This window comes from Anser cygnoides, chromosome 3 (genome assembly GCF_040182565.1).
Source record: "Anser cygnoides isolate HZ-2024a breed goose chromosome 3, Taihu_goose_T2T_genome, whole genome shotgun sequence".
NCBI lineage: Eukaryota > Metazoa > Chordata > Aves > Anseriformes > Anatidae > Anser > Anser cygnoides.
The window spans coordinates 29,764,979-29,788,949 of record NC_089875.1 but is presented as its reverse complement, the minus strand read 5'-3'; the positions used below and the strand labels follow the sequence as shown (position 1 = coordinate 29,788,949).

The window sequence follows — 23,971 nt, the reverse complement described above, 5'->3', positions numbered from 1 at the left end:
CCCCTTTCATGTCACAGCAAGCTTAAGTTGCGTGTCCCCTCACTCTTGGCACTGCACAGCTGCTGCCTGTGAACACCTGATAGCATGTTAATGAGGTGCTCACGCACTGCAGCCGTGTGTGGTTTACATATTTCCACCAGCGGCTCCACAAGGGTGGGTGTTTTCCCAGACATTTGGCAGGAGGTGGCCTCAGCGGTTTCCTCACACTCAGCAGTGCATCTCAAGGTCTTGCATTCTTCCACTTCCAGATTCTTTCACTGAGGAAAGCATGTTTATTGCTAAGTATAATTTTGCCTTAGTAATGTATGGTTTCCAGAAGAATTCCTGGAATCTGATGTTTACAAGCAGGGTCAGAGGTTATAGAAATACTTTCAATTTGCATATGAGTAATATACCAGGAGTTTTTTGCGCATGCATAATGCTTAATCTGTGTGACAACTGCTTTTTTATTAGTGTTAACTCCTCTGGCACTGAAATCAACTTGTTCAGCTGTGTGGGTGGTTCACATTATTCCGAGGCAGCTCAGTAAATGAAAATTAATATTCTTTACTCCTCTTCATCATCCAGACTCTTCTCCCAGTGTAGGCAGGAATATTAACAAGAATGAAAACATCAGTAAAGCTCTCACATTTGAAGTCTCCCAGCTGGAGATCCTTTCTCAGTGTATCAACCAAATACAGGGTGGCAGCATTATTATCCACTGCAAAATGTTCCTGCAGTGTGTTACTTTAATCCCTGAGCAAGCAAATGAAAAAAAAAAAAAGATAATGTTACTGAGATGAGCATCTTGACAGTTCACCGCTGTGCATGGGCCCTCAGAAAGTTAATGGCTTCACAGGCTTTCTGCAGGACTGTACTGAGAGGATGTTGTATGGAAATCGACTCCTTCTGGAGTAGTGAGATTTCTTTGGTGGTATGGAAGATTGACAATCTAATGCTGATTTTATACTCCTTCAACTTGTCAGAATAGTGGCATTCTGCACGGTTTTCTATTTTTTCTCCCACTGAAGTCAGCATGCGTCCAGCTGACCGACCGCACTGGCGATGTGCAATGGGAGGTAGGGTCACGACGATCTCATATCTAGCGCAGCACAAGATGACTGTGTAATTAATATGAGGGACTCGTCACAATGTGGATTCCGGATCAGCGCTTTATGGCCCATATTTGGTAGGCTGAACACTCTGAAGATTTTAGCACAGTGTCTCTATGGCCACAGATGCTTTACATGAGAATACAAGACATAGACTGTATTTCAAATGTATGTTTCATGGTGGCAGCTGTTTAAAATATTGTCCCTATATTTGGGATTGGAAAGGTGTCATGAAGATCTGCTCTAAAACAGATTTCTCCAGACCAGGAGGACTGATCTCAGGATTACCCAGGCTCTCTGTTCAGCAGCTAGGAGGCAGTGTTTGAGGGACATCACCCAACCCCATAGTTCAGTGGAGCAGTACGATAAACTATAAGCAGACTTCACAGCAGCAGAATTTGAGATCTAAGAATTCAGCTTTTGTCCTTTAGAGAAAGATAATAAGAGTGCAGTTGCAACGCACTAGCATTTAAGGAGTTAGTTTGTCATTTATTTGAAGAAAAAATGTCTCCACCATATCCCGACAGGTAAAGTTTAAAGGTCTTAAGTTTACTTCTGAACAGGACAGTGTTCATCCCCATCCTAACACAAACATTTAACTAAATGAGATTTGCATAATCTCTGTGGCCCTCATCTGTTTGCCTTAATCAACCACATAATTATTTGGAAAATTGTGCCTCAATGTGCCTGATGCCTTCACTTACTTCTCACTGCTTATTAAACAAAAATAAACACAAATTGTTCTTTTTTGATGCACCACAGATTCTGAGTAAATAGGTTTCCTAGAACACAGATGTTCTCAGGTTTGTCTGGGTGTGACCACCGTTCGTTTAAAAGCTTATCTCATGGATGCATCTTCTCTCCACCTCCATTATGCATCAAGCATTGTATCCAATTACAAACAACTTTTTACTGTCTTTTGGTTTAGCAACCAGAGGAACAAAAGGGTCTCCAAGCAGCCATGAAGAATTTTCATGGGAGGTCACCATCAGGTATTTTGTGAAGTGTGGTTTGGAAACATCTTGTGCTCAGAAACACCAGTACAGAGAGAGCAGGCAATGACTAGCTTCAACCATGCTCTTTTTCCTAGCACTACTCCTGATTTTATACTTACACAACAACAAGCAATGCATCATTGTGGCACCTCGGTTCAATCTGCTAATTTGCAAAATGGCCATGAAGCATCTTTTCCTTTGCACAAATGGAAACTCTCTAGTTCCATGCTGCTCTGGTCAATGAAAACAGGAGGCTGTTGAGATATACGTGATCATTTTTTCTGTGTGAAAGCTACCAAGTAAAAAGCACATTTCTGACATTTAGACAAGCTTCCTCATGCTGATATACAAGTCTCTGTAATTGTCACTGTCTGACAGACATATTTGAGCCGGGATGTGTTTATTGTCACTCAAGGAATATCTGGCCTATTCCCAAAGATCATCAAGGGTACAGGTACATAGGGTAACTAAACGAACTTAACAGCTCATGTACATCAAAAGCAGGACTCCTGTTCCTTCCTTTCCCCCTTGCTGCACCAGTCCTCAGTGCCTGATCATAACTCCTCCTTGGGCACAGATCTCAGGCCACCAGACACTTTGCTGAGACAACAAAATTTGTTCATCAAAATCAATTTGCAAAAACAATTGCTGTTGTTGTTGTTGTTGGATTAGTGAGTTGAAAGAGCCCACAGAGGGGTTCAGTGAGTGCTAGACCTGTGCATGGCTAGCAAGCAGAAATGCACGGCTCGGGGTAGGGAGGGAAGGTAGGAAGACCTTTCAGCTTTAATAACCAGTGAATTGGTAAGAGTGGCTCTGCTATAACATATCATTCTACCCAGTGTTGGTCGCAGGCTAAGGATCTCCCAGATTTGATTATCTCAGGCCATGTAAAAGACGGCATAAGAACATATTTGTGACCTCTTCCATGTACTCATAAGGGAAACAGAATGATTTACGCAGACCTTACATCCCTTACATCACAAAGTAAATATAAATGTACCAAAGGACTGTATGTGGTAAATATATGAAAATGAAATCAATGAAGGTTGAATTTCAGTTTTTTTTTTTCTTATTTAAAGAAAAAAAAGAAAAGGTCTGAATAGAAAACAATCCTTTTAGGGAATCAACTCTACAATAACTTTATTTCTACTACGGTAACATCTCACCAACATCCTAAAAGTCTTACCTACTTATAATGCACAAAATGGTACCTTTAGATAATATTTTGTCTTGCTAGGTTTAGAGGAATGAGAATGTACCTTGGCACAGAACAGCATCAGCCTGGCACTGACTCTTGCTGTTACTAGCAATGATAGTCTTATCTCCTTGCTGCCTCCTGTAGTACATCAGACACATAGATCAAACTGGTAGTATTGGATGGCGATGACAATTGTACACAATGCTCAGTTCAGTTCTCAGTCCAGTGCCCAAATCAGCAATAGACTCCAGGTCACTGACTTTCTTCCTAACTGTTTTTTTTTCCACGGATTAAACATCTGTATACAAACCTGAAATTCTTTAAAGCTATTCCAAATTTTGGACAGAGTCTTGTGTAACCATTTCACAATATTTACAGTGGTAGCTTGCATTCCACCTCAGGCTGCTGCTCTTATCTCCTGCTTCCACAGCAATGATGAGGTAAAAGGAAAGATGGAGTGGAAACTATTTTGGCACATGTATATGTTTTTCTAACATGCTAAGAAAACCTTTATCTTTCTCTCCTTCACTGTAACTAACATGCCAAAAGAAGGGTTATTAAAGAACACAGTAAGAGCCCGTGTTGACAGGAGGGTAGTAGAGCATGTCCTATATCTTGATTTTGGAAAAAAATATTTGTTGCACGCAATATTCTAATAACCAAGCTAGGAAATGCCAGTCTACACAAAACTATATATGGGATACAAAAGCAGTAAGAAAACCATACTGAGAAGGTAGCGATCAAAGGTTCACTGCTAAAACGGAAGCCTGCACTGAGCAGGGCTTTGCACTGGTTAAATTCCTGTTTAACCTATTTTGATTATGCCCTGGTACAGAACCTATTTTCATTATGACTGCAGAATCTAATAGAGAGGATGCATATTAGATTTACAACTGACACTAATCTGGGAAGGACTGTGAAATAATTGAGAACAAACTCGCATAAAAAAAAAATAATGTAAAAATGTAACAGAAACCAAAACAGAACACAGTAGTCATTATAACATTCCATTTGCATCTACATACTGAATATTACATGTAATTCTACTCCCCCTATCTTCGAAAAGGATAGAGTAGAACTAGAAAAGATTAAGAAAAAGATGGCGTAGGTGACCAAAAAGCCATGGGATGTGCCTGTATGAAGCCTTTTTAAATGCTACCTCTTAAAGGCAATGATTCACGTTTTGTCCATCACAATTTGTGACATTCCTTTCAAAGACAGAAGACTTTTCAATCTGTAAAAGAACTGACTGAAGAAAGATGCATCAGTGATCTATAAAATTTTGAGCATCATGAAGAAGGTGTATAGCAAATTCAATTCAATAAGATTACTTATTCTTTTTCAAATAAACACCCAGGCAGAATAAAATGGATTTATGGCTGGGTCAGAATAAACAAAAGGAGAAAACTTTTTACAAAATGACTACTTGAGCTGTGGAACACTTTCCCACAGAATCTTTTGCATGCCAGAAGTTCTTATCGGTCAAAAACTAACTAATCAAAAGAAAGTTAATTCAGAGATATTAAATATGACAGACTGCCATCCATTTCATGGAAGCCATGGATTCAAAAACTGCTGCAGGCAGAATGCCACCTCACAATTTCTTGTTCTTAGATTTTTCCACAGGTACGTCCTTTTGTTTGTACTTAGATACTGCTATAGCTACAAAAAAAAGTGGAGATTCAATTTGCAATTAGTGCACGTTACTGCTTAAGCTACTGACCATTGCCAAGAACAGGATATCTAACCTGAGTGATGTTTGGTGTGACCCACTGTGCTTGGCTTGTACCTTCTTTTGACTTCTAATGCCTTATTTATGTCACTCAGGTGGAAACTTTTGTCCTCGTGTTCTAAAAGAGGTAACTCATTCTCATTTTCTCCTCATCCCCACCAAGAGGCATGTTCACCCCACATTTACTTCTTCAAAAACTCTGCCTACCTTGAAACTGCCATTTGGTAGGCCAGGGCTCATTGATGCTTCTCTTCCTTTGCTAGGTGGAATTTCTAGAGGAAGCCTGTCCTGCATACACTGTGTCTCCTCCAACTTTGTCTGGGGATTTGGGACTATGATATCCACATTTGCAGAAAATGACAAGCTTGTCCTAAAATAAAATTGTCAAACAACCAATTTTTAATGTGTTTATCAGATTAGGGACATGACTTACAATGGGCATTAAAAATACTGTGTATTGTCCTGTACCAGTGGACAATTTAATATTATGATTGCATCGTGGTCACTACTTAGGAGGAATTATGTCTGTGTGATATAAATATTATAATGAATTAACTTAGCATCATAAAAGGATTTCTCCTGCCTTTTGCCACGTTTTGAGCAAGAACCCAGTGCATGAATTAAAAATGCAGGATCTACCTTCAGCAGATTATTATGCTGGCTCTGAAGCCAGGCAAGATTACAAGAGTGGCTAAAATACTTGGTTTTCATAGTATAGCGGTGTCCACTTCACTGTAAGACTATAGGTCTTACAAAGTTAGACCTGAAGTGTTATGCTAATATAAAGTTGTCAACCTGCCTTTTAAATCCCTACTGTTCTGCAGGCAGTCTCCTGATCTGAAGTTCTAATGAAAATACTGAGCTCCTATGATACAAGTCATCTTCTCTGGTGCACAGAATGCTTTTTAAAGGTCTAGACACAACGATAAAAGCACGATGCTCCTGCTGAATAAGATGAACCAATCCTTCGATAGATGTTGCATGTTGGACCCAGAGACCTCAAGGGTTTTTGCCAATCGATGTTAAGCAAAAACAATGTGAAGTTAAACTGACAGTTTCAGACAACTAAGAGATGCTGTAGTAGAGGCACATTTGTACTAACAACTGCTCAAACTTCTGGGTACAGGCTTGAAAATATTCTGCTATCCTGACACAGCATGTACCACACCTTGTACCTCCTGCACTCATTTGCAGGAGCCTTTGTATTAATGATTTAAACTGATTTAATTCAGCCCTCTTTGAAGGATAAGAAAAGAAGCCTTTATTTGAAATAAACAGATTTGTCTTGTTTGACCTCAAAACACAATAAAAAAGCTAAATCCACAACACTAGATTTGAGACTGGTTTGATTTTTACACACCCACCTCCACTGGAGGAACAGAGGACGCTTATATAAACAGCAATGTCTTCACTAAATAAAAACAGGCTGCCATTAAATTCCATCTGCTGTTGTATCAGGCAATTTGGGGACCCAAGCACCTGATTCCATGCATTTCCTCCATAAATATGTTGTTGGGTCTGCATTAAGGAACAACAGGGACCAAAACGCTGCCTGTCAATGTCGGCCACACACACTTGCAGCAGCACACTACAGACACATGTTCTAATTCAAAAACTGTTCTGCTCAAACAGTGGATGCAGGTGAAAACTCAAATTGCATTTTGGAGCTTCTGTCAGGGTACGTCAACCTATTCAATACTTCATTTCCCAACTGCATAATTAATTTCTGATTTTGATCATTTTGTTTAGGGGCTTTTCGTATTGATTTACTCATGTACCTGACCAGACTACTAGGAGGCAAAGAACAATTTTCAATGTAAAGTGATCTAACATCCTCCTTGAACTTTTAGTACCACGTTTATAACATGTATGGTCAACCAGGCTGAGACTCGATTCTGTTCAAAGGACTGCTGTCTTTCCAAATCTTACAGTCCGTAAGCAAGGATAAAAACTCTTCTTAATATCTTAATCACTTATGTTCTGGAAACCTCTGAGACATTAGTTACAGCATGAAGAGAAAACATGATATGGACTGATGTATTTGGAGACCAGTGATGCCTATTGTTCACAGCACGATGTTTAAATTCTTTGGATGCTTTTAACTTTGCTAAACATACACAGAAAATCAAGATGTTACATAGTTGTTTAAATGGCAAAATCTGTAGGGCAAAGTTTTTGCTAATGCTGTCAACACAGAATTTGTAATATGCTTTAAGTACCAAACACATCCAGTGACAGCGAAGACTCAGCATGAAGGAAAAAAACAGAGGATTACACAGAAGATGCAATAAATAAAAGAAAATCCTTCCAATAAAGGACTTTTTTTTTTTTTCCAAGCTCTCTAGTACATCTACTAGCTTTGTGTCTATAACTGGAATTGCTGCTAGAGTATGCTGATAGCTTATTTTGTGAAGCAGAAGTTAAGAATTTTAGACCATGAAAACTGAAAGAATTTAAATTTCAAACCAAGACATGATGAAATATTGAAATATTTCAGATAATGTGACATTGACAGATTAAGTTAAATAAATCATTTAATAAGGTCTGTGATTAATTAAATTTCTAATTAAATTAATCAGAGTAATGGATACTATTAATCCCTCCATTCCGTCCAATTAAAGAATAAAGCAGTCTCATGTGTTTGCACACAAAGTGACTTAATGAAGTGAGTTTTAAAAATACAGCTAAGCCGAATGCTAGGATCAGTCAGAACTCTAGGACTTTGCAATGATTATTCAGTCTGAAAAAAAAAAAAAAAATCGGAAAACTCACCTGCTTGGAATTTTTGAGGCAAATGTAATATTGCCTAAATAAATGGTGTTTGCTCACTGTTACCTGTGTTTCTTTTGGAGTGTTTAATACTTCACAGATGAGATTCCTGTTAGCAAATCCTTCCTTTGCCAAGCATTCACTTCTAAAAGACAAGCTCGTGGAACTTTGTACAACATGTTAACAGGAAAAATATAAATCCTTCATCTTTGTTTCTTCCTCGTTAGGAAATACTCATGAAGACTTTGGGGAAAAAAATAAGATTTAACATCGTTGTATTTATTAGGTTCCGAAACAATACACATTCACATCCTTTTGAATACAGTACATTTGGCACAGTAATAATGTTTACGATGAAATAACGCTAATGAATGGCAAGAGATTCAAATTACATCCATAAGAAAAAAAATTCTGTACAAATAAATCCTTACAATAAAAAAAACCTCCCCACCCTCCCCCCCAACTGAATACATTTTATATTTAGCCAGAACTTTTCTGCACATAATTTAAAAAGAGGTAATTTTTAAGCCTTTTTTGGAGATAATTATTTTTCACCCTATGGAGAAAAATGTTTTTCTTTTTTTTTTTTTTTTTTTAATAAAGTCTATTTGGGAGGAAAAACAAGAAGCAATGGATTCTTTATAATCATTATTATTATTAATAATCTTTTTGGCATTTTGCACTCATTTTACAAAGAAGGAACAGGAAAGATTTTACAGAATAGGCAGAAATGTAAATGTCCATTTTTAAGAATTGTCTTTAAAAAATGTTCAAGGTAACAGACAAACCTTCTGATGTAAACCCAATGCAGAGGATCTAACTATTTATATTGAAGAAATATCTGCCCATGCAAAAGTTTTGATCTCCTTGACTTTTCTCTTAGCATCCTACCAAATAATGCAGGTGCCGAGGCCTCTTGAAATACAAACGTTCTCTAATTATCTTTGCGTTAGAAATGGGAATATAGCTTACTTACAAAAGCTTTATGGGATGCTTTTATTCCTTCAAAATAAATGCTCATAGTTTTAGGTAAAGGCCTCTTGTTGTACAAACAGTAGTCCAATAACTTGCCTTCCTAGTCAGTCAGCTCACCTATGGAAAGGAATGCTTTAGCATTGTGATCAGTTCTTGCCTGGATGTCAAAAGCTAATTGTGATGAGAAATAAACAGAGCCAGTAGTGAGACACGAATTGATGGGCAGTTCTACAATATATTTCTAAAAGAGAAAGAAATTTAAACATTGAGATGATGCAATCATTAAGATGTTTCTGTGCTGGTACTCAGCTCCAGAAGCTAGTCTTTTCCCAGTACAAAAGATTACTGAAGATAAATTAAATTAAACTAAAGGCTTGATCCATTATTACACCTGTAGGCCAGACAACACATTAATTGATATATCATAATATTTAATATTTTGAAATCATCATAAGAATATATATAATAATTACACCTGAGTTTTAAAAACAAAACAAAATGGAACTGAATGTTGTCATCAGTAACAGGCTATGAGCAGCCAGACATAAAACTGACACAAACTAACTCATCTGCTTCAGACCAAGATTATCTCTTAAAGCCAATGATTCACACTTTGTCCACCACAATTTGTAACGTTCCTTCTCTTTCTTAGCTCTATCATATCATAATAGAGTTGAAGAGAACTATACAGGAAATTTAGTATAGCTTAATATATGTCTACATCTTTTTATAACAAAAACCTCATCTCTCTGACAGTAACTTGAACCAATACACATACAAGAGTATTGCACATGGACATTATTATAATTATTCTTTCATAGACTAACATTTTAATAGTATGCCTGAACATGCAGCAGTTGATACCTCTATATTCAATGAATTCCACAGGCCTTGCAGCAAACACTATATACAAAATCTCACCTGTACAAAAGGCAAAAAAGCTTCTTTAGTGCCACTTTGCCAATCACAAGTATATATATTTTGTGCAGCTGGAAATCCATGTGCAACAATTAAAATGGATTCCAATGACCGCTCACTCAGTCCAGTAAAATATATAATAAAATGACCTCAGCGATACATGTACACAAAAAAAAAAAAAAGAATAACAAACCCCCCCAAAACAAACCAAACAAAAGAAACAAAACAAAACAAAAACCACAGGGTACTCCTGGAAATATAAGTACATAACACTGTTAGCATATCTACAGGAGGTAACTTCACATTAGTAATATTGTCCACATGAGTTACCATTTCAATTAATACACAAAAAAAAATCAATTTACAACTTTCAATAATGTCAGTTTGTGAATGTTTGATCTTCAGTTTTTCAACACACTTCCACATAATGCACGTATAGCCTTATTTTGTGTCTTCTAAAAGCAGATTTCTTTTAGATTTTAAACATAGAAACAACAAACACAGTAGTATTATGGTTTTGTAAAAGTGTGCAAAAGTAACACACTGCTGACAAAATAAATATAAATAAGAAATTATTTATCAACTTAGCTACAATGGAAAAGGCAAATTTATAATGTTTATAATTAACTTTTAATGTAAAATTAATTGTAAACATTTGCAAGCTTGCCATCACATTAATGGTTCATTTAAATGGATATTCAATTTAGTAACATGGATAGTATACCCAATTGCCTGAAAAACTGTAAAATGCCTATAAATAGCTGTGATAAAGTACTATAGGCTTTTTATTCCTTAGCCCTTTAATATCCATCTAAATAGTAACTATTTCCTGCTTTAAATAAATTTTCATTTATCTTCATGACTCTTCTTATTCCTAAATGTTTTCCCTAAATTTTATGAGGAACTTCATCAAAAGCCTTAATTGATGTGCTGCTTCTTCTGGACAGCTTTATTTCATGTTTGTACCTCACTGTAATCAGACATTCATAACTGAGGACTACACCTCCAAGAAGGCAGACTTCTTTGCATTCCGAAGAGCAATATATTACTTATTTGTTCCACAATTGAGTACAGATCTCACCGTAACCCCTGGTACAGAAGAAACAGTTTCATCCTCTTAGCTTAAATGCATACGACAATTACATGACATGGTCTGTTAAATCGCTTTTAATCGCCGAGCTCCATTTTCCATGCAAAAGATGCAACTCTGTCCTCTGGGGAAATCTTAGGAATAAAAGAAAAGTTGCAAATGTACGGCAGTGTGTTACATCTACAATTTCTGATACAAAATTGTTTTGCATTGCTTTGTGAGACAGAAATTAAGAGTGCTTTCATGTCAGAAGATTAAAGAAAAAAACAATAAATATATACTTAAATCAGGGATATGGGCTCAGGGTAAGAGAAGTAGTTCTTGATCTACTGAGTCTCAGTAATTTGTCGATCTCTTCAGAATCACTTCTTGCAGCATCATTCATCTGTCAGCCTACCGTTGTCTATGGCAGTAGCTCTTCTCCAAAATATGAGAACCCTTTAAATTCTTCTTGATTGATTTGTTTTATAATTGTCTCATCCACTAGCGTTAATACTGGTTCTTCTCGTGTAAAGTCTTGATCAAAGTTATTTACATCCCTTTTGGTTTTCTAAGAAGAAAAATACAAATAATGTGAATGGTAAAATAGCATAATAAAATAACAGGTCCTGCTTCCCCCATCCCCAAAAGGCTGAATTTTCTGGAATGATTGAAATAAAAGAGGAGCTACTTGGCACAAAGAATAACAGACATATGAGAGAAGCTACAGGAGCAAATACTGTAAATGAGTTCAGGAGAGGCCACAGAAGCAGTACTATAAATGAATTCCCAGAGACTCGCTGGTCTCTGACAGGCGAAGGAATAGCAGTATGATGATAAAGCAGGAAGCTGAGATCAGGACTAACTTAAAGGCTTTGGCATAGTAGGTGGTATGGCAGTTTCATCTTAGATTTGAACATAACAACTTCTCATTTGAGAGGCACAGAGTGAATTTGATTTCCCCACAATATACCCTACTGTTTCAACTCTAAGCTGTTTCTTTGCATCTGTCTACACCTGGCTTTAAAATTAGATCACACCAGATCTCAGTCCAAAATCCTTGAACTCAACGTTGCCAACTCAGATTTCTTAATGCAGCCCAATATCATTCAGAGCAGAATGGCAAAGTGTGAAAGTCTGGCTCCAGAGAAATCCATCTTGGAGCTCTCCTTCGTTTCAATGGCACCAGGACTTCTCCGCTGAAGACTAAAGCACCTCAGTCTTTCAGTGAAGTTGGCCTAACAAGGTGCAATTGTACATGTTCTGGTTCTGATAAAATGTATTAACTAGAGACAGAATTGAGAAGGCCAGCTCATTTTCCTTAGGGCGCTCACGACAGTGACTATCCGTAACCACTTAGGTGTAAAGAACAGCAGGATACAGGGGAAAATGTTCCTCAAGGCCATTCTCCTGACACCTGCACTGTTTGTGCTTTCCACGTTAGCAACGTATTTCAGACACGTACAGGTTCAGGGAATTGGAATAAACATTTTCCTTTCTCCTTTTTTGTCTCTCTTTTCTCTGAAACTTAATGGAGGCACGCTGGCACTCTAAAAAAAGTCTTTGTATCCATCCTGCACATTTGGGCTAAATATGATACCAGAAATACAATGGCTATTTGACTTGCAAAGTTAAATGATAAACTCATGAAGTGGTACATCATAAATAAGTACATTGATGAATTCTAAATGGATTACAGGCCTTCCTTCAATGCAGATACATTTTGCTATATAATACGTATATATATATATACACATATATATATTACTGTATTTTCTTCATCAGCTCCACTAAGGCATTAAAAATATAACAACTATATACAACTATAACAACTAACTTTATAGATACAGAAAAAAAAGGTCTATATAAATGCAAGAGACTCTGTCAGTTGTAAACCAAGTATTTTTTTAAGTACAGGCAACCAAAAATATACATTCTCTATCTACAGAATTTCACTAAAAGGAAAGGAATATGGAGTTAACAAACTATATATAACCATATATGTATATGGTTATATATGTTTATATTGTTTACATTTGTAATTGCTTTGTACAGAAAGACTGCACATAAAGCATATGTGACCCATACATTCTAAACTGTGTAAAGAGTAAGGGACACAGATCAGGGCTTTGGCTTTTTTTTCCTAGTCATTTGGGCAAATACTGCAAAATAAGAATGAAATTCCACAGGAATTTTGAAATATATTACATTTTAACTATGTCTATATTCTTCCTTTTCCCCATGTCCTACCGTAGTGTTTTCACACATACAATGAATTTGCTACAAGAATGGTCACTAAAGCAGAAGGAGGTAAGTGAACATTTGTAGAAAGCAGAATTCAAAATCAGAACTAAAGCTATGTTCAGGAGAAACCTACCTATACTGACACATGCTTATACCACTAGCTATCCAGGGCAAATAAGCTCTACACTAGCTGAGAACAAATGCATGCCAAATAGTTTTCAGCTTTTCATACTGAACATATTTGGAAAAGTGTTATTTGCTTTCGGAATCTAAAAGAATAAGATGGTAAACTCTTCAGACCCTGTAATAGCTACTTTTTTCCAGAAAACCATTGCTGAGATTTGTAACGGTGTTAGGTCAAAGGAGTGAGGATGAATACTTCTGAAAAAAAACTAAACCCCATTGATTACAAATAATTGCACTTACAATAGAACTGTGAATCCCAAACACTTCTGAAACAACGAAGAAAGGTATTCACTTAGATTTGAAAGCCTAGCATTTCTTCAAGTCTGCCTTCAAGAAAAAGATAAAAGTTTTAACTTTCTTAGACTTGGAAGAAATCCCCTGTCTTTTTGGAAGCATAGATATAAATCACCCAGTTTATTAACAGGCCAAGTATGGAGCAACCTGAGATTGCAAGGATATGCTAGCAAGCCTCTAACTAACCAATTGATCAAGTGAGATTAAATAAACCACAGGGCACAAAAGTGAACGGATTAAGCCATAAAATTCAAAAGGTAGAGGTCATAACAAGTGCCTCTTTTCAACAGAAAGATTTATTTGAGAAATCCTCCTTAGCAACTTAGTCAGTTTCTTCCTGAAGCTATGGCTATTTTGCAAGGCAGCATCTCATAATACAGAACAGGTCTGGCCACATTTCTGCTACTATTGCTATTTTAATGTACTTGCTCTGTGAATACTCTGTAGGTCAACAGCATGACCAAAATATAGTTGTAGCATGAAGGCTCAGCATGAAGGTATGAAGGGCTGTGGCTGTCCCCTAGCAGAGAAGCTGAGAAAAGAAAGATGATCTGCAAGGTAAGGAGAGTAATACAAGGAAAACAGACTGTGTTTATTATCCAACTTTGAATATTAAAAAAAAAAAAAAAAAAACAAAACTAAATCATGAAGAAAAGCAGAAAAATCTGTAGACTGGCTGGCAAATGCATCACTAACAAAGCAGTAAGTAAATGGGTAGGGTTCTGTTTATTTAGCCTAAAGCTTCTGAGACTTTGGGACATGTTATTTTCATGTTTTCAAACAGTTTTCCAGACTTCTCATTTCAGAAGATGGAAGAAACTGTGGTTACTAGGAAAAAAAGACACCCCTCTCCCTCCCCCTCCAGGCTGTCCACTCAAACACAAAAAAAACTTGATTTGACTTCAGATTCCTTTTTTTGTCGCTACCCAAACAACTTGTGTTCAGCATGTGTCAGTGTTAAACGAGGGCAGGGGCACTGCAACTTCCCAACTGCTTTCAACAGTGGGTGCCAAATTCCATGCTGCACTGAAACTGCCTTACTGCAGGCAGCGTGTAGGCAATCACTCTCTATTTGACAAAGAGCAGCAGCAGCACCATGGCACTTTTAATGACTACAAATGATATGACTCCAATTTTATACCCCATAAGAAAGATGGCTTCTCCACCAGTACAATGTCTCTGCTAGTGAGAAGGAATAGTGACTCACTAACTCTTGTGCAGGAAATGTGCCAGCTAGTTGATCACTTATTATTTTTTTCTCCAGCAGCATGAACGCTTCATAGGTCTCCCATCTAAGCACTGACCTAGCGTGTGACCTGCTTATCCTGGTAGATATGATGAGCCTGCTTCACATGGCTGATACTATCTGTTCAGATCAAACACTTCTGCCACAGGAATAGAACATCTTGAATTAATAAATACTAACATGGCCTCATCGCATTAACATAATCTCACCAAAGATGACATTTTAAAATAAAAGTCATGTTTTATTCTATTCTCAGATTACAACTTCCGTTCAAAGAGCCAAAGGTACTGGAACTTTTAAGAGACTCTCTTCATAAAACACCATTTAATCAGCTTTCACAGTTGGCCAGTACAGATTTGGACAAAGAATGTAATTTTATGAGCAAAAATCATTTTTTTTTTCTTAAATCTCTTCATGTAATTATTAAAAGACTAAAAGGAACTTCATATGCTATTAATAAGCACACATCAAACAATGGTTAGTGTTCTCTACCATTTCAATGAAAAGTTAATTTTCTACCTGCAGTCACAGACTCAAGTTAAAAAAACAAACAACCCAACAACAACAACTCCAAAACATGCCTAAAAAGTCAAGGATTACCATCCTTGTCTGTTAATGACTACTAAAAGATACTATATGAATTGCAACAGAGAAGAAAGAAATCCAAGTTGATGTTCTTATCACCGAAAACACATTAAGAAGGTTGGAACTTGGCATTAATTTCATTACACTTCTGAAGCAAACATGAATGAGAGGAGCCACTGGAACTGAAACTCCACAGAACTCCTTGCAAGAAGGCACTTGGCAGAGGGTGGTCCAAACCAGGGAACTTGGCAAAGCTTGGGCACCTCCTCAGTTGTGCTGTGAGGCCAAGAGGCTCGGTGGATTCTGATGGCTAACAAGGATTAAATTAATTCTACAGCTTGGAGGCATTAAGAAGCATCTGTCTCTACTTCATTATTTCTTTTTGTTTCATTTTCAGAAAATCACTGAAACTCTTACTATTGTTTTGAAAACTCAGTGACTCCCCTAAACTGGGTGGGAATTGTCTAGCAGGTTCAAAGGCTATTCAGACCAGATGAAAGAAAGATGGAGGTGGGGACTAGAAAACAATAGTGCCACAAAATCTTATTTTTGTAGCAAAATCAGACTAAAATATAAATTCACATGATGCTGTTTAAGTATAACTGTAGGAATCCTCTTTAAAGCAATTAATAGGTTTCTGTTCAGTTTAGTAGAATGAGGAGCTAATCCAGAACAGACAGCTAATACTGGCTGGGTGAGGCCAGGAATGATCATTATAATAACAAACTAATGTGTTACTAGAAAAACTTTGTTATATTTTTCAGTAAGTGGACCTTTTGACACAAAACATGTACAAAGGTCATGATTTTCAGTCTGAGATACTGTCAGCACTGTAGTGCAGATACAGATCGGACCTTCCATATCACTGAATGAAACATTTTAACTTTACTCCACTGCCGTTTTCTATCAACAGCGGCACTTGACTCCTCATCATATATTTTCAAGCTCACAGTGAAATTCTGGAGTTTGTCATTCTTTTGGGGAGCTTCATCGGAGAGCCCTTCCAGAGCTGTACATGGTGGTATCAGCAGCATATCAAACACACCACAGGAACGTTAAATCAGGGCAGGAAGCTGCTACAGCTTTTGGTGTGCAGTTGCAGGGGCATGGGACAGCAATGCAGCATGAACAGGATATGCAGCAAGAGTTGCAGGAGTTAGACAGTATCATTTAATTTTACCCAGAATTTTGCTTCAATAAGAAATAAATGGTTCCCAGGTTCAACCCAATATTATCAAGAATACTTAGATTGGGATGATGAGCATTTGAGTGTTTTGTATTTACCTTGTTCCTGACAAGATTTTCAGAATATTTTGTTCAAGACAAATGGAAACTAAAGACATCAAACAAACCGGTTTGAAGCACAAGGTTATGTGGCTAACCTCACATATCACCATCCTCTCATTCACCTCTCTCTATTGTGATAAGAAAAACCGCAACACAGGCAGAGATCACTTTGCACCAATGAGTGGATCTCTCTTCATAAAGGTGCAGTAGTATCTAATGAGTCGAGAACAACTGTAATGAGCACTCACTTTCACACATAACTCACTGTGTGTGTACAGAAATTCAGTAATGAATACTGTGAAAGAAACGGACTGAGAAGCGAAATACTTCAGGCTCGTCTTTCTATTTATCACGCTGATACCTCTTCTCAGTGTTTGCATGCACAGAGAGGCTGTACCAGTATTATAAGCATTTCCTGGAATATCTTATTCCAGAACATATGAAACATAAGTTATCAGAGTACTTTACAAGTTTGTATTTTTTTCAGTATATTAATTGCTCTAGTCACCCGAGGAAGAGTTACAATGGATCAAACATAAACTGCAGTGCATCAACTAAAGGCTATGACGATAACAAGGGTTTTGAATCCATGTAGTTTTTACAAGTATACCAACATTCATTACTTCCAAGTGGAGGCTGAAATTTTGTGCTCTTAGGTTATTTATTCTTTCATTAGATGTGAAGGACACCAAATTAAGAGAAAGAAATTGATTTAAAAAGATATTCAATAAAGATTTTAATAGATAGTGAAACCATATTTTGAAAAGCATGGCAACCTATGCAGGCTGTAATCAAATCTGTTATCAAAATATACAGAAATTTAATAAACACCAACCTAATTCACAGAACTATGAATTTTAAAAGGAATTGTTTGTGATCCAGTAAACTGAAACCACCTTTGTACTGAAACAGTATGTATCTTTCCTAGGAATGTAAAATGGGTCAGGTAGGAAGGAAGAACAACCTAAACAATCAGGGGATACAAACATTTAATGATTACGTGGCCAGGATGCCAGCCTTACTGTTTGACTTCTGCAAAGCCCTTCTGCTATTCTACACCCCCACAACACAACAGCAAAACAAACAGCAAAGCAAACAAAACCAAAGCTCTGCAAGTTCGCTGACAATCAGCCTGTGCTCACAGTCTGGGCAATGAACCTCACCCAGAAGAAGGTGCTGTAAAACCATTGTTCCCTATGGCTATACTTGGGTTTTTGCACAGCTGAGCATGCAGCACTACATATATATGTAACCTGTTCTGCTCATAGCCTGATTGCTAAAGCACAACACTTGCCTCTGTGCAAAACACCAATGGAGGCACAATTCACAGGAGCTGCAGGGGAGGCCAGCACTATATTTTCCTGCCCATGGTTAGTCCTTTACCACCAAGATGCATCTTGTCCATCTTATCCGAGCTTGTTTCCATAGGACTTAATCTTGACATAACTACCACACAAAAGATATGCTATGGTAAAATATATGTCTTTTTTAGAGTGAAGAAAGTTGCAGAGGAAAACTGCTATCTTTTGGGTTTCTATGCCATATTTTTTCCTTATGGTAAGCTTTTAGAGGGTTCAGCTACATAGGAAAATATTTTCTTTGTGGGATTGGGAAAGAATAGGAGAAGAGAAAGAAATGGAACTGTGTTCAAATGCCCTTCATCTGCACAATACAATTCCTGTTGTAGATTTTACGATCCACTCTGCAGAGCAGGTTTTATATGGGTGCCTCTCTAATTCACATCTTATTGGCAAGCTTCCACTGGTATCCCTCAGCTGTTCTAAGGTCATGATCACTGAATGTCACCTCCCCTCTTACATCATGGCACATATCCAAGATAGTCCATTTTTAGTTGTGTGCTCCTGAAATTGTATTTTAGCCATCGTTATTACAGTAGTCAGGCAGGTGCATCTGCCACATGCTAAAACACCTGCAAATCAAGCAACAAGATCTCCACTTAAGCATTCGGTAAATATCTAGACTGAGCGTTCCCCCTGTGCTGCATAATTTAAGTGTATGACTCCTGGAGGATGCTGTTGGGAGGATCAGTACAAGGTCTGTGTTACAGACAAGTAACAAGCTCCCTTGTAACAACACAACAGCATAACAACAGGAAAGCAGCAGTTATTGAAGTGCTAGGATTCCTTACCATTTCAAAATGCCTTCTGTCCTGCTTTTTATGATAAGCTGCTTCAGTACACCATCTGCATCTGCATATGCCAATGCAATTACGTTTTGCACTACGATTCTGAGCTGTAAGCATGTACATCAACAAATTTTTGCTGCCCATTTCAGATGAACAGCCCACTAAGATACCTTTGTTAACTTTATGCTTGCATTAGCTAAAACAAAAGGTTCTGCACGAGAAATAAACCCAAAGCTAAAGCTCTTCATATACTCCATGTTCATCAGACTTCAGTTGTGAATGGGACAAGTCATGGATTGTCAGTCTTAGACAAGTCTACAATTTTTTTCTGATAAATTCCTCTCCACAGTCTGACGAAGAGCCAGATTCCACTGCTTCTTAAATTACCTCGTGTTTTACCATTAGCTTTCAAGGACAACAGAAACAGGCCCAACCCAGGAATATTGTTTACTATTATATTAATATAAAAATAAAATGCTTCTGTTTGAATGCTTAAGAATGTACTGTAAGTAGCTATGATAATACAATTTCACTTAATGTTTTATTTTCTGAAAATAGCAACAGAGACTAAAGCAGCCAAAAAGTGAAACAGAATCTGCCTTATTCTGGGGAAGACCAAAAGGAAAGCAGAAACACTCTGGCTGCTTTCACTCCATCCCAATGGGCAACACTTAAAAATGTGTATTTAACAGCTGGTTAAATGAACTTAATTATTCAGTATGAAAGGGTTTTAGCGTTATAAGACAAGGACTCAGCAAACCCAAACAAATACTGCTAGATCCCCAGTACAGAATCAAAAGAAGCATAATAAAAAGTTGTTTAACTTATAAATATTTGGGAACTTGCAGTAGCTTTCAAACTCCTGTTATTCTACTGTTATGATAATCACAGCTAAAAAACAGCTGCTGCAGCCACTGATGCTGAAGAGAATAAGAAACAAAAAATAAGACGAACCAGATGAGCAAATTCTGGAAAAACAGAACCTTGTTAATCTGAGCAAACAATGCTGAAATCCCTTAAAAATACCAGCTCACTTACTCTTGATGTCTTTAGCTTGTGATACAAGCTGGACATAAGCTCCTCAAAAGGTATATACTTACATCCTGAGAGTATTTAGTAGTTGTGCAAAGATCCAAACTATTCAAAGTGCTTTGGAAACCAAGGCCTTTACTTTGTTGAGGGAAGAGGCAGAAGTGGGCCAGACTTCTCTGCCCTGCCCTTCCCAACTGCCCTACTAGGCCCACTGCTACAAGCTCCACTGCCGGCAGTTGTGGTACCATTGCTCATGTTTGCCTATTGCTAGCTAAACTGAGATGATGAACTTCATCACCCATCAACAGCCAATGTTTCTCTGTCAGTAGCAAAGTGGCTAACACTTGAACCAGTAGCAGGAAATTGGTACTTTTAGGAAACAGCTCACATTAAACGTTCTAACAATACCCTGTGGCAGGGTCAGCGTGCAAAAAAAGTGTTGGACTCCAGCAGTTATGGCTGTTTGCTATGAAAAGGCTAAGTCCTGGCAACCCACATCCATTCTTCTTTAGTTTTTCTAAAGAATTTATGTTAGCAGTTCTGAAAAATATAAAATCTTCCCTATTTCTAACCGTTCTTTGTACACCAGTGTTAATCGCCAGCGTCACTCTCAGAAGAAAGCCTACTGTTTTCCTGTGCCTGAGACACCTGCAGGGAAGTGGGGAATACATAATGTGCAATGTTTAACAATGGTATATGATTGTCTGAGGTCTCAGGATCCCTCCCCGGTGTTTTGTCTAAGCGGTAACACTTCATGCAGAAGCATGCAGTATAGCCCCTTGCGTGCCCATCTGCTAAATGCTCATTGCCATGCACTGATGACCGTATGGAAATATATTATGGAACTGAAGGGACACCTCAAGGTTATCAGGCCTAAAAATTGACCTACCTTGACATTTTCCCCATATTGAAGGCCTTACCTTAAAGAGGGACATTCACACTGAAGCAAACTTGAAAAGAGAGAACATTTATACAAAAAGAAATTTACTTGGCCTGTAATTTCCTATGTTCCATTTGGTGCTACTGAAAGATACTGCATTTTACAGGGCTTCTTCCCCACAGTGTAAAGGCAAAGTCATAATTCTGCACTTATGACAATACAACCCACTGCCACCAAAAACAGAGGTGTGCCAAAAAAAACCCACAAAAACAGTAACACGACTTCCCAAACAGCAGGTTAAAAATCCCTTGCTAAAAAATAAAAAATATCTTTGCCTGTTAGCAGTCATGTATGAAAACAGATCGGAAAACATGGGAAGATTTATAAGAGTCATGTTTCAGGCTAACGTATTTGGAAGTTTTCTCCAGAAACGCGGTCCCTCTTTAAGGATTCCAGCCATATCTCACAGTCAGCAGACAGCTGCTGCAGCAATTTAAACACACACCTGTCTCATTGAGCACATTTTTGGGAGCCATTCAGTGAGGCACCTACCTATTTAGGCAGGTATGGCTTCTGCCTGCTTGCCTGTGCAAATAGGCCAGCTGATTTGTATTTGCCATTTATTACCCAATTTTCAAGCACTGCAGGCATCTGGCTAGTCATAAGTCATCAAGGAAGGGCTGCTTAAATTTTGCCAGTTTTTCACTCATTTGGGGGAGAGGGAAAAGAAAATTACCAGTGCTCACTGACTCCAGTTGTATCACAATCTTTGGCTGACCCTAGAATTTGGTTTAGGGGGCTGATTTTCAAACCTTTGCTGCAGCACAAAATTGAAAGAGGACACATTGCTGGCATCCTTAAGTCAAGACTTAACAAGGGAGTTTAGGTTCACGAGGAAACTGCATACAGACAGCGTGGCTCAGATAGTGATAACTAAGGGGGGAGGGATTTCAATAACAGATTATGGTTATCTTAGGGTTACAGGAGATAAGAGACATGCAGATTACTGAAGGAAATTTGAGACTGAAGATCAAGATGCAATCTGCTAACACTGAGGTCTGGTATAGCATAGAACACTCTTCCAAGGGAAGTGCCACACGTTCGGTCAATTTAAATCCTGGCTGATCAGGAGCATTTGGATTTTAACACTTCTCAGTCATATTTCTTCACTGTCACTGAACTTTGCATTAAGCATGCTGAGATACTATTACCAGACAGTGGAAACTGAGGCATGAAAGGGTTAGGTGATGAATCCTGGGTCATGCCATGAGTTTCTAGAAAAGCTGTTAGCAGAACTTATGTATCTTGCACTTCTCAGATCTCTGGTTTTAGTTGCTAAACCAATCTTCTACCCCTAAGAAGTCAGAACTGACGAAATTATGTACAAATGTTCAGAAAACATTCTCAGTGACACAATGGCAGGAATGGAAGAGTCTGCAAAATGAAGAGAGGCAGATTAGATGAACTAAATGAGCCCATTTGGCAGCAGCAGACTTCATACTGCAAGATAAAATTCTGCAATAGACCATCTTGGCCATTTTCTCTCTAATGCTCTTGAAGAAAGCGAGTTTTTAAAATGTAAAACCAAGAAGTTGTGAATGCACAGAGAAAATTAAAATAATGTACTGTTCTGTGAAAGCTGTGTTCACAGTGAATCTTCGTAATGCAATTATTTTGTTAACTTTATCTTCATACAGCCACACTAAGAATGGATTGCCACAGGCACTGATAAAACCATTAGAGATGAAACTTTGGCTTAATTGCTAAAAAGAAATACATATGGCAAACATCTGTTTTACCAGCCTTTGTATTCCCTTCTGGTTCAAAGTTCTTCAGCTTTTTCATCTCAAGGATGGCTTAGTCAAAGTCTCAAATTTTCCCAACTCTGACATTTACAACAGGATAGACAAAAAGGACAAGTCTTATTGCTTGCATGCATGTGTTTCAAGGGTTGGCAGAGAAAACAGCCTGAAAGGACAGGAGTGGGCAGGTGCTGAGACTGTCATTGCAGCCCAGTGTCTTAACAGCTTCCCACAGCCTCATGGTTCCTCACAGCACACTGAGCCATTGTGACCAACAGTGTAAAAAACATGAGAGTAATTTTATTGTGCTGGTCTCATTCTAAGCAAACAAACAAACAAACAAAAACACAAGAAGAAACTGAGGCTCACATGAAGACAAATGAGTGACAAATTTGGGGCAGTAGCATTCCTATATCTGTGGCAAGTGGGTCTGGGATATTAGTATCAACCTGTAGGCACCTGTGCAAACCTCTTTGTGAGCTTCCCTTGCTGATGTTAGTGGCATGTCAACAAGCCAGAAGTTCAGCCTGTGCAGCCGTCCAGGCACAATAAAACAGAATTTCTTGCAGGAGATCTAAAATTATATGGAGAAGACTAAGGAAAAAACAAAATATGTCGAAATACACTTTTGCCTCACTGTTTCAAATACAAGCTTTTCCATTGAGTAACAACATGGGACAATAAAATTTTATAAACACATTCAAGGTGAAGCAATAATCTGTTTCACCCATTGTTTTTAATGCATGTTTTATTATTTGTTATGGGATAGACTAAATCATCCCAGCATGTTGCTACACAAGAGCTACCACACTTACCACAATATCAGTGACTCTGGTAAGAAATTAATCAAAGGCACCCTTGTTTTCATTAGTAATATGGCAAATGTGCTTTGAAAAGGGAGATAATCCGATTTAACCAAGCCAGGAGCAGAGCCATAGAAACAAAGAGGGACGCAGAGCAGAGAATCACTGAATACTATCAAGGCCTTTGTGGTTCTTGGGCAACAAATTATGTTGGAAACCATAGCCTGGTGTTATGGCTAGTGATTTGGGAATTTTGTTCTCTGAATTAAAATAATTCCAGGGAAATTTATGACCCCAAAATATCTCAACATAGGAATAAAGTGCCTTAAAGAGAGTTCTATCTTGTAATAATTACTTTGGAGAATTGATATCTTTTTGTATTAAAACTATACTTATTTCTTCCATATGTAATTACAAATCCATGTCTATATTTAAAGCAGCAGGTAAGAATATTATTATTAAGAAAATTTCCAGACAGTCTGTGAAGACTAAGAATTAGGTTTTAAGAACAGAGGAAACGATCTGCAAAAGATACCGTCAAAGTCACTGGAGCTCAGATGTAATAAATATCCTCTTCATATCTGTTCAAATGTCTGCTTGATTTCTAACATACATGCCCCAGAGCTGTTACTTTTTCTATAGTAGCTTAACCTTTATAATAGCTCCACATGGGAGAAATCCTCGGTATAATAAACTATAATATATATAAAAAAAATAAA

General features: G+C 37.7%; 1 protein-coding gene across 3 annotated transcripts in view; it reads right to left on the bottom strand.

Moving 5' to 3' along the window:
* Positions 1 to 8,043: 8,043 nt before the first annotated feature.
* Positions 8,044 to 23,971, bottom strand: part of PRKCE (protein kinase C epsilon) — a 300,022-nt gene continuing 284,094 nt past the window's right edge. For 2 of the 3 annotated variants that reach the window (XM_013171108.3, XM_013171112.3), the window contains exon 15: positions 8,044 to 11,318. In XM_013171108.3, coding sequence (XP_013026562.1) covers positions 11,172 to 11,318 — 147 coding nt within the window. In that variant the 3' untranslated portion in view covers positions 8,044 to 11,171. Of the gene's footprint in view, positions 11,319 to 20,687; positions 20,718 to 23,971 lie in introns of all 3 variants that reach the window. The other variant, XM_013171109.3, reaches the window with a different exon arrangement.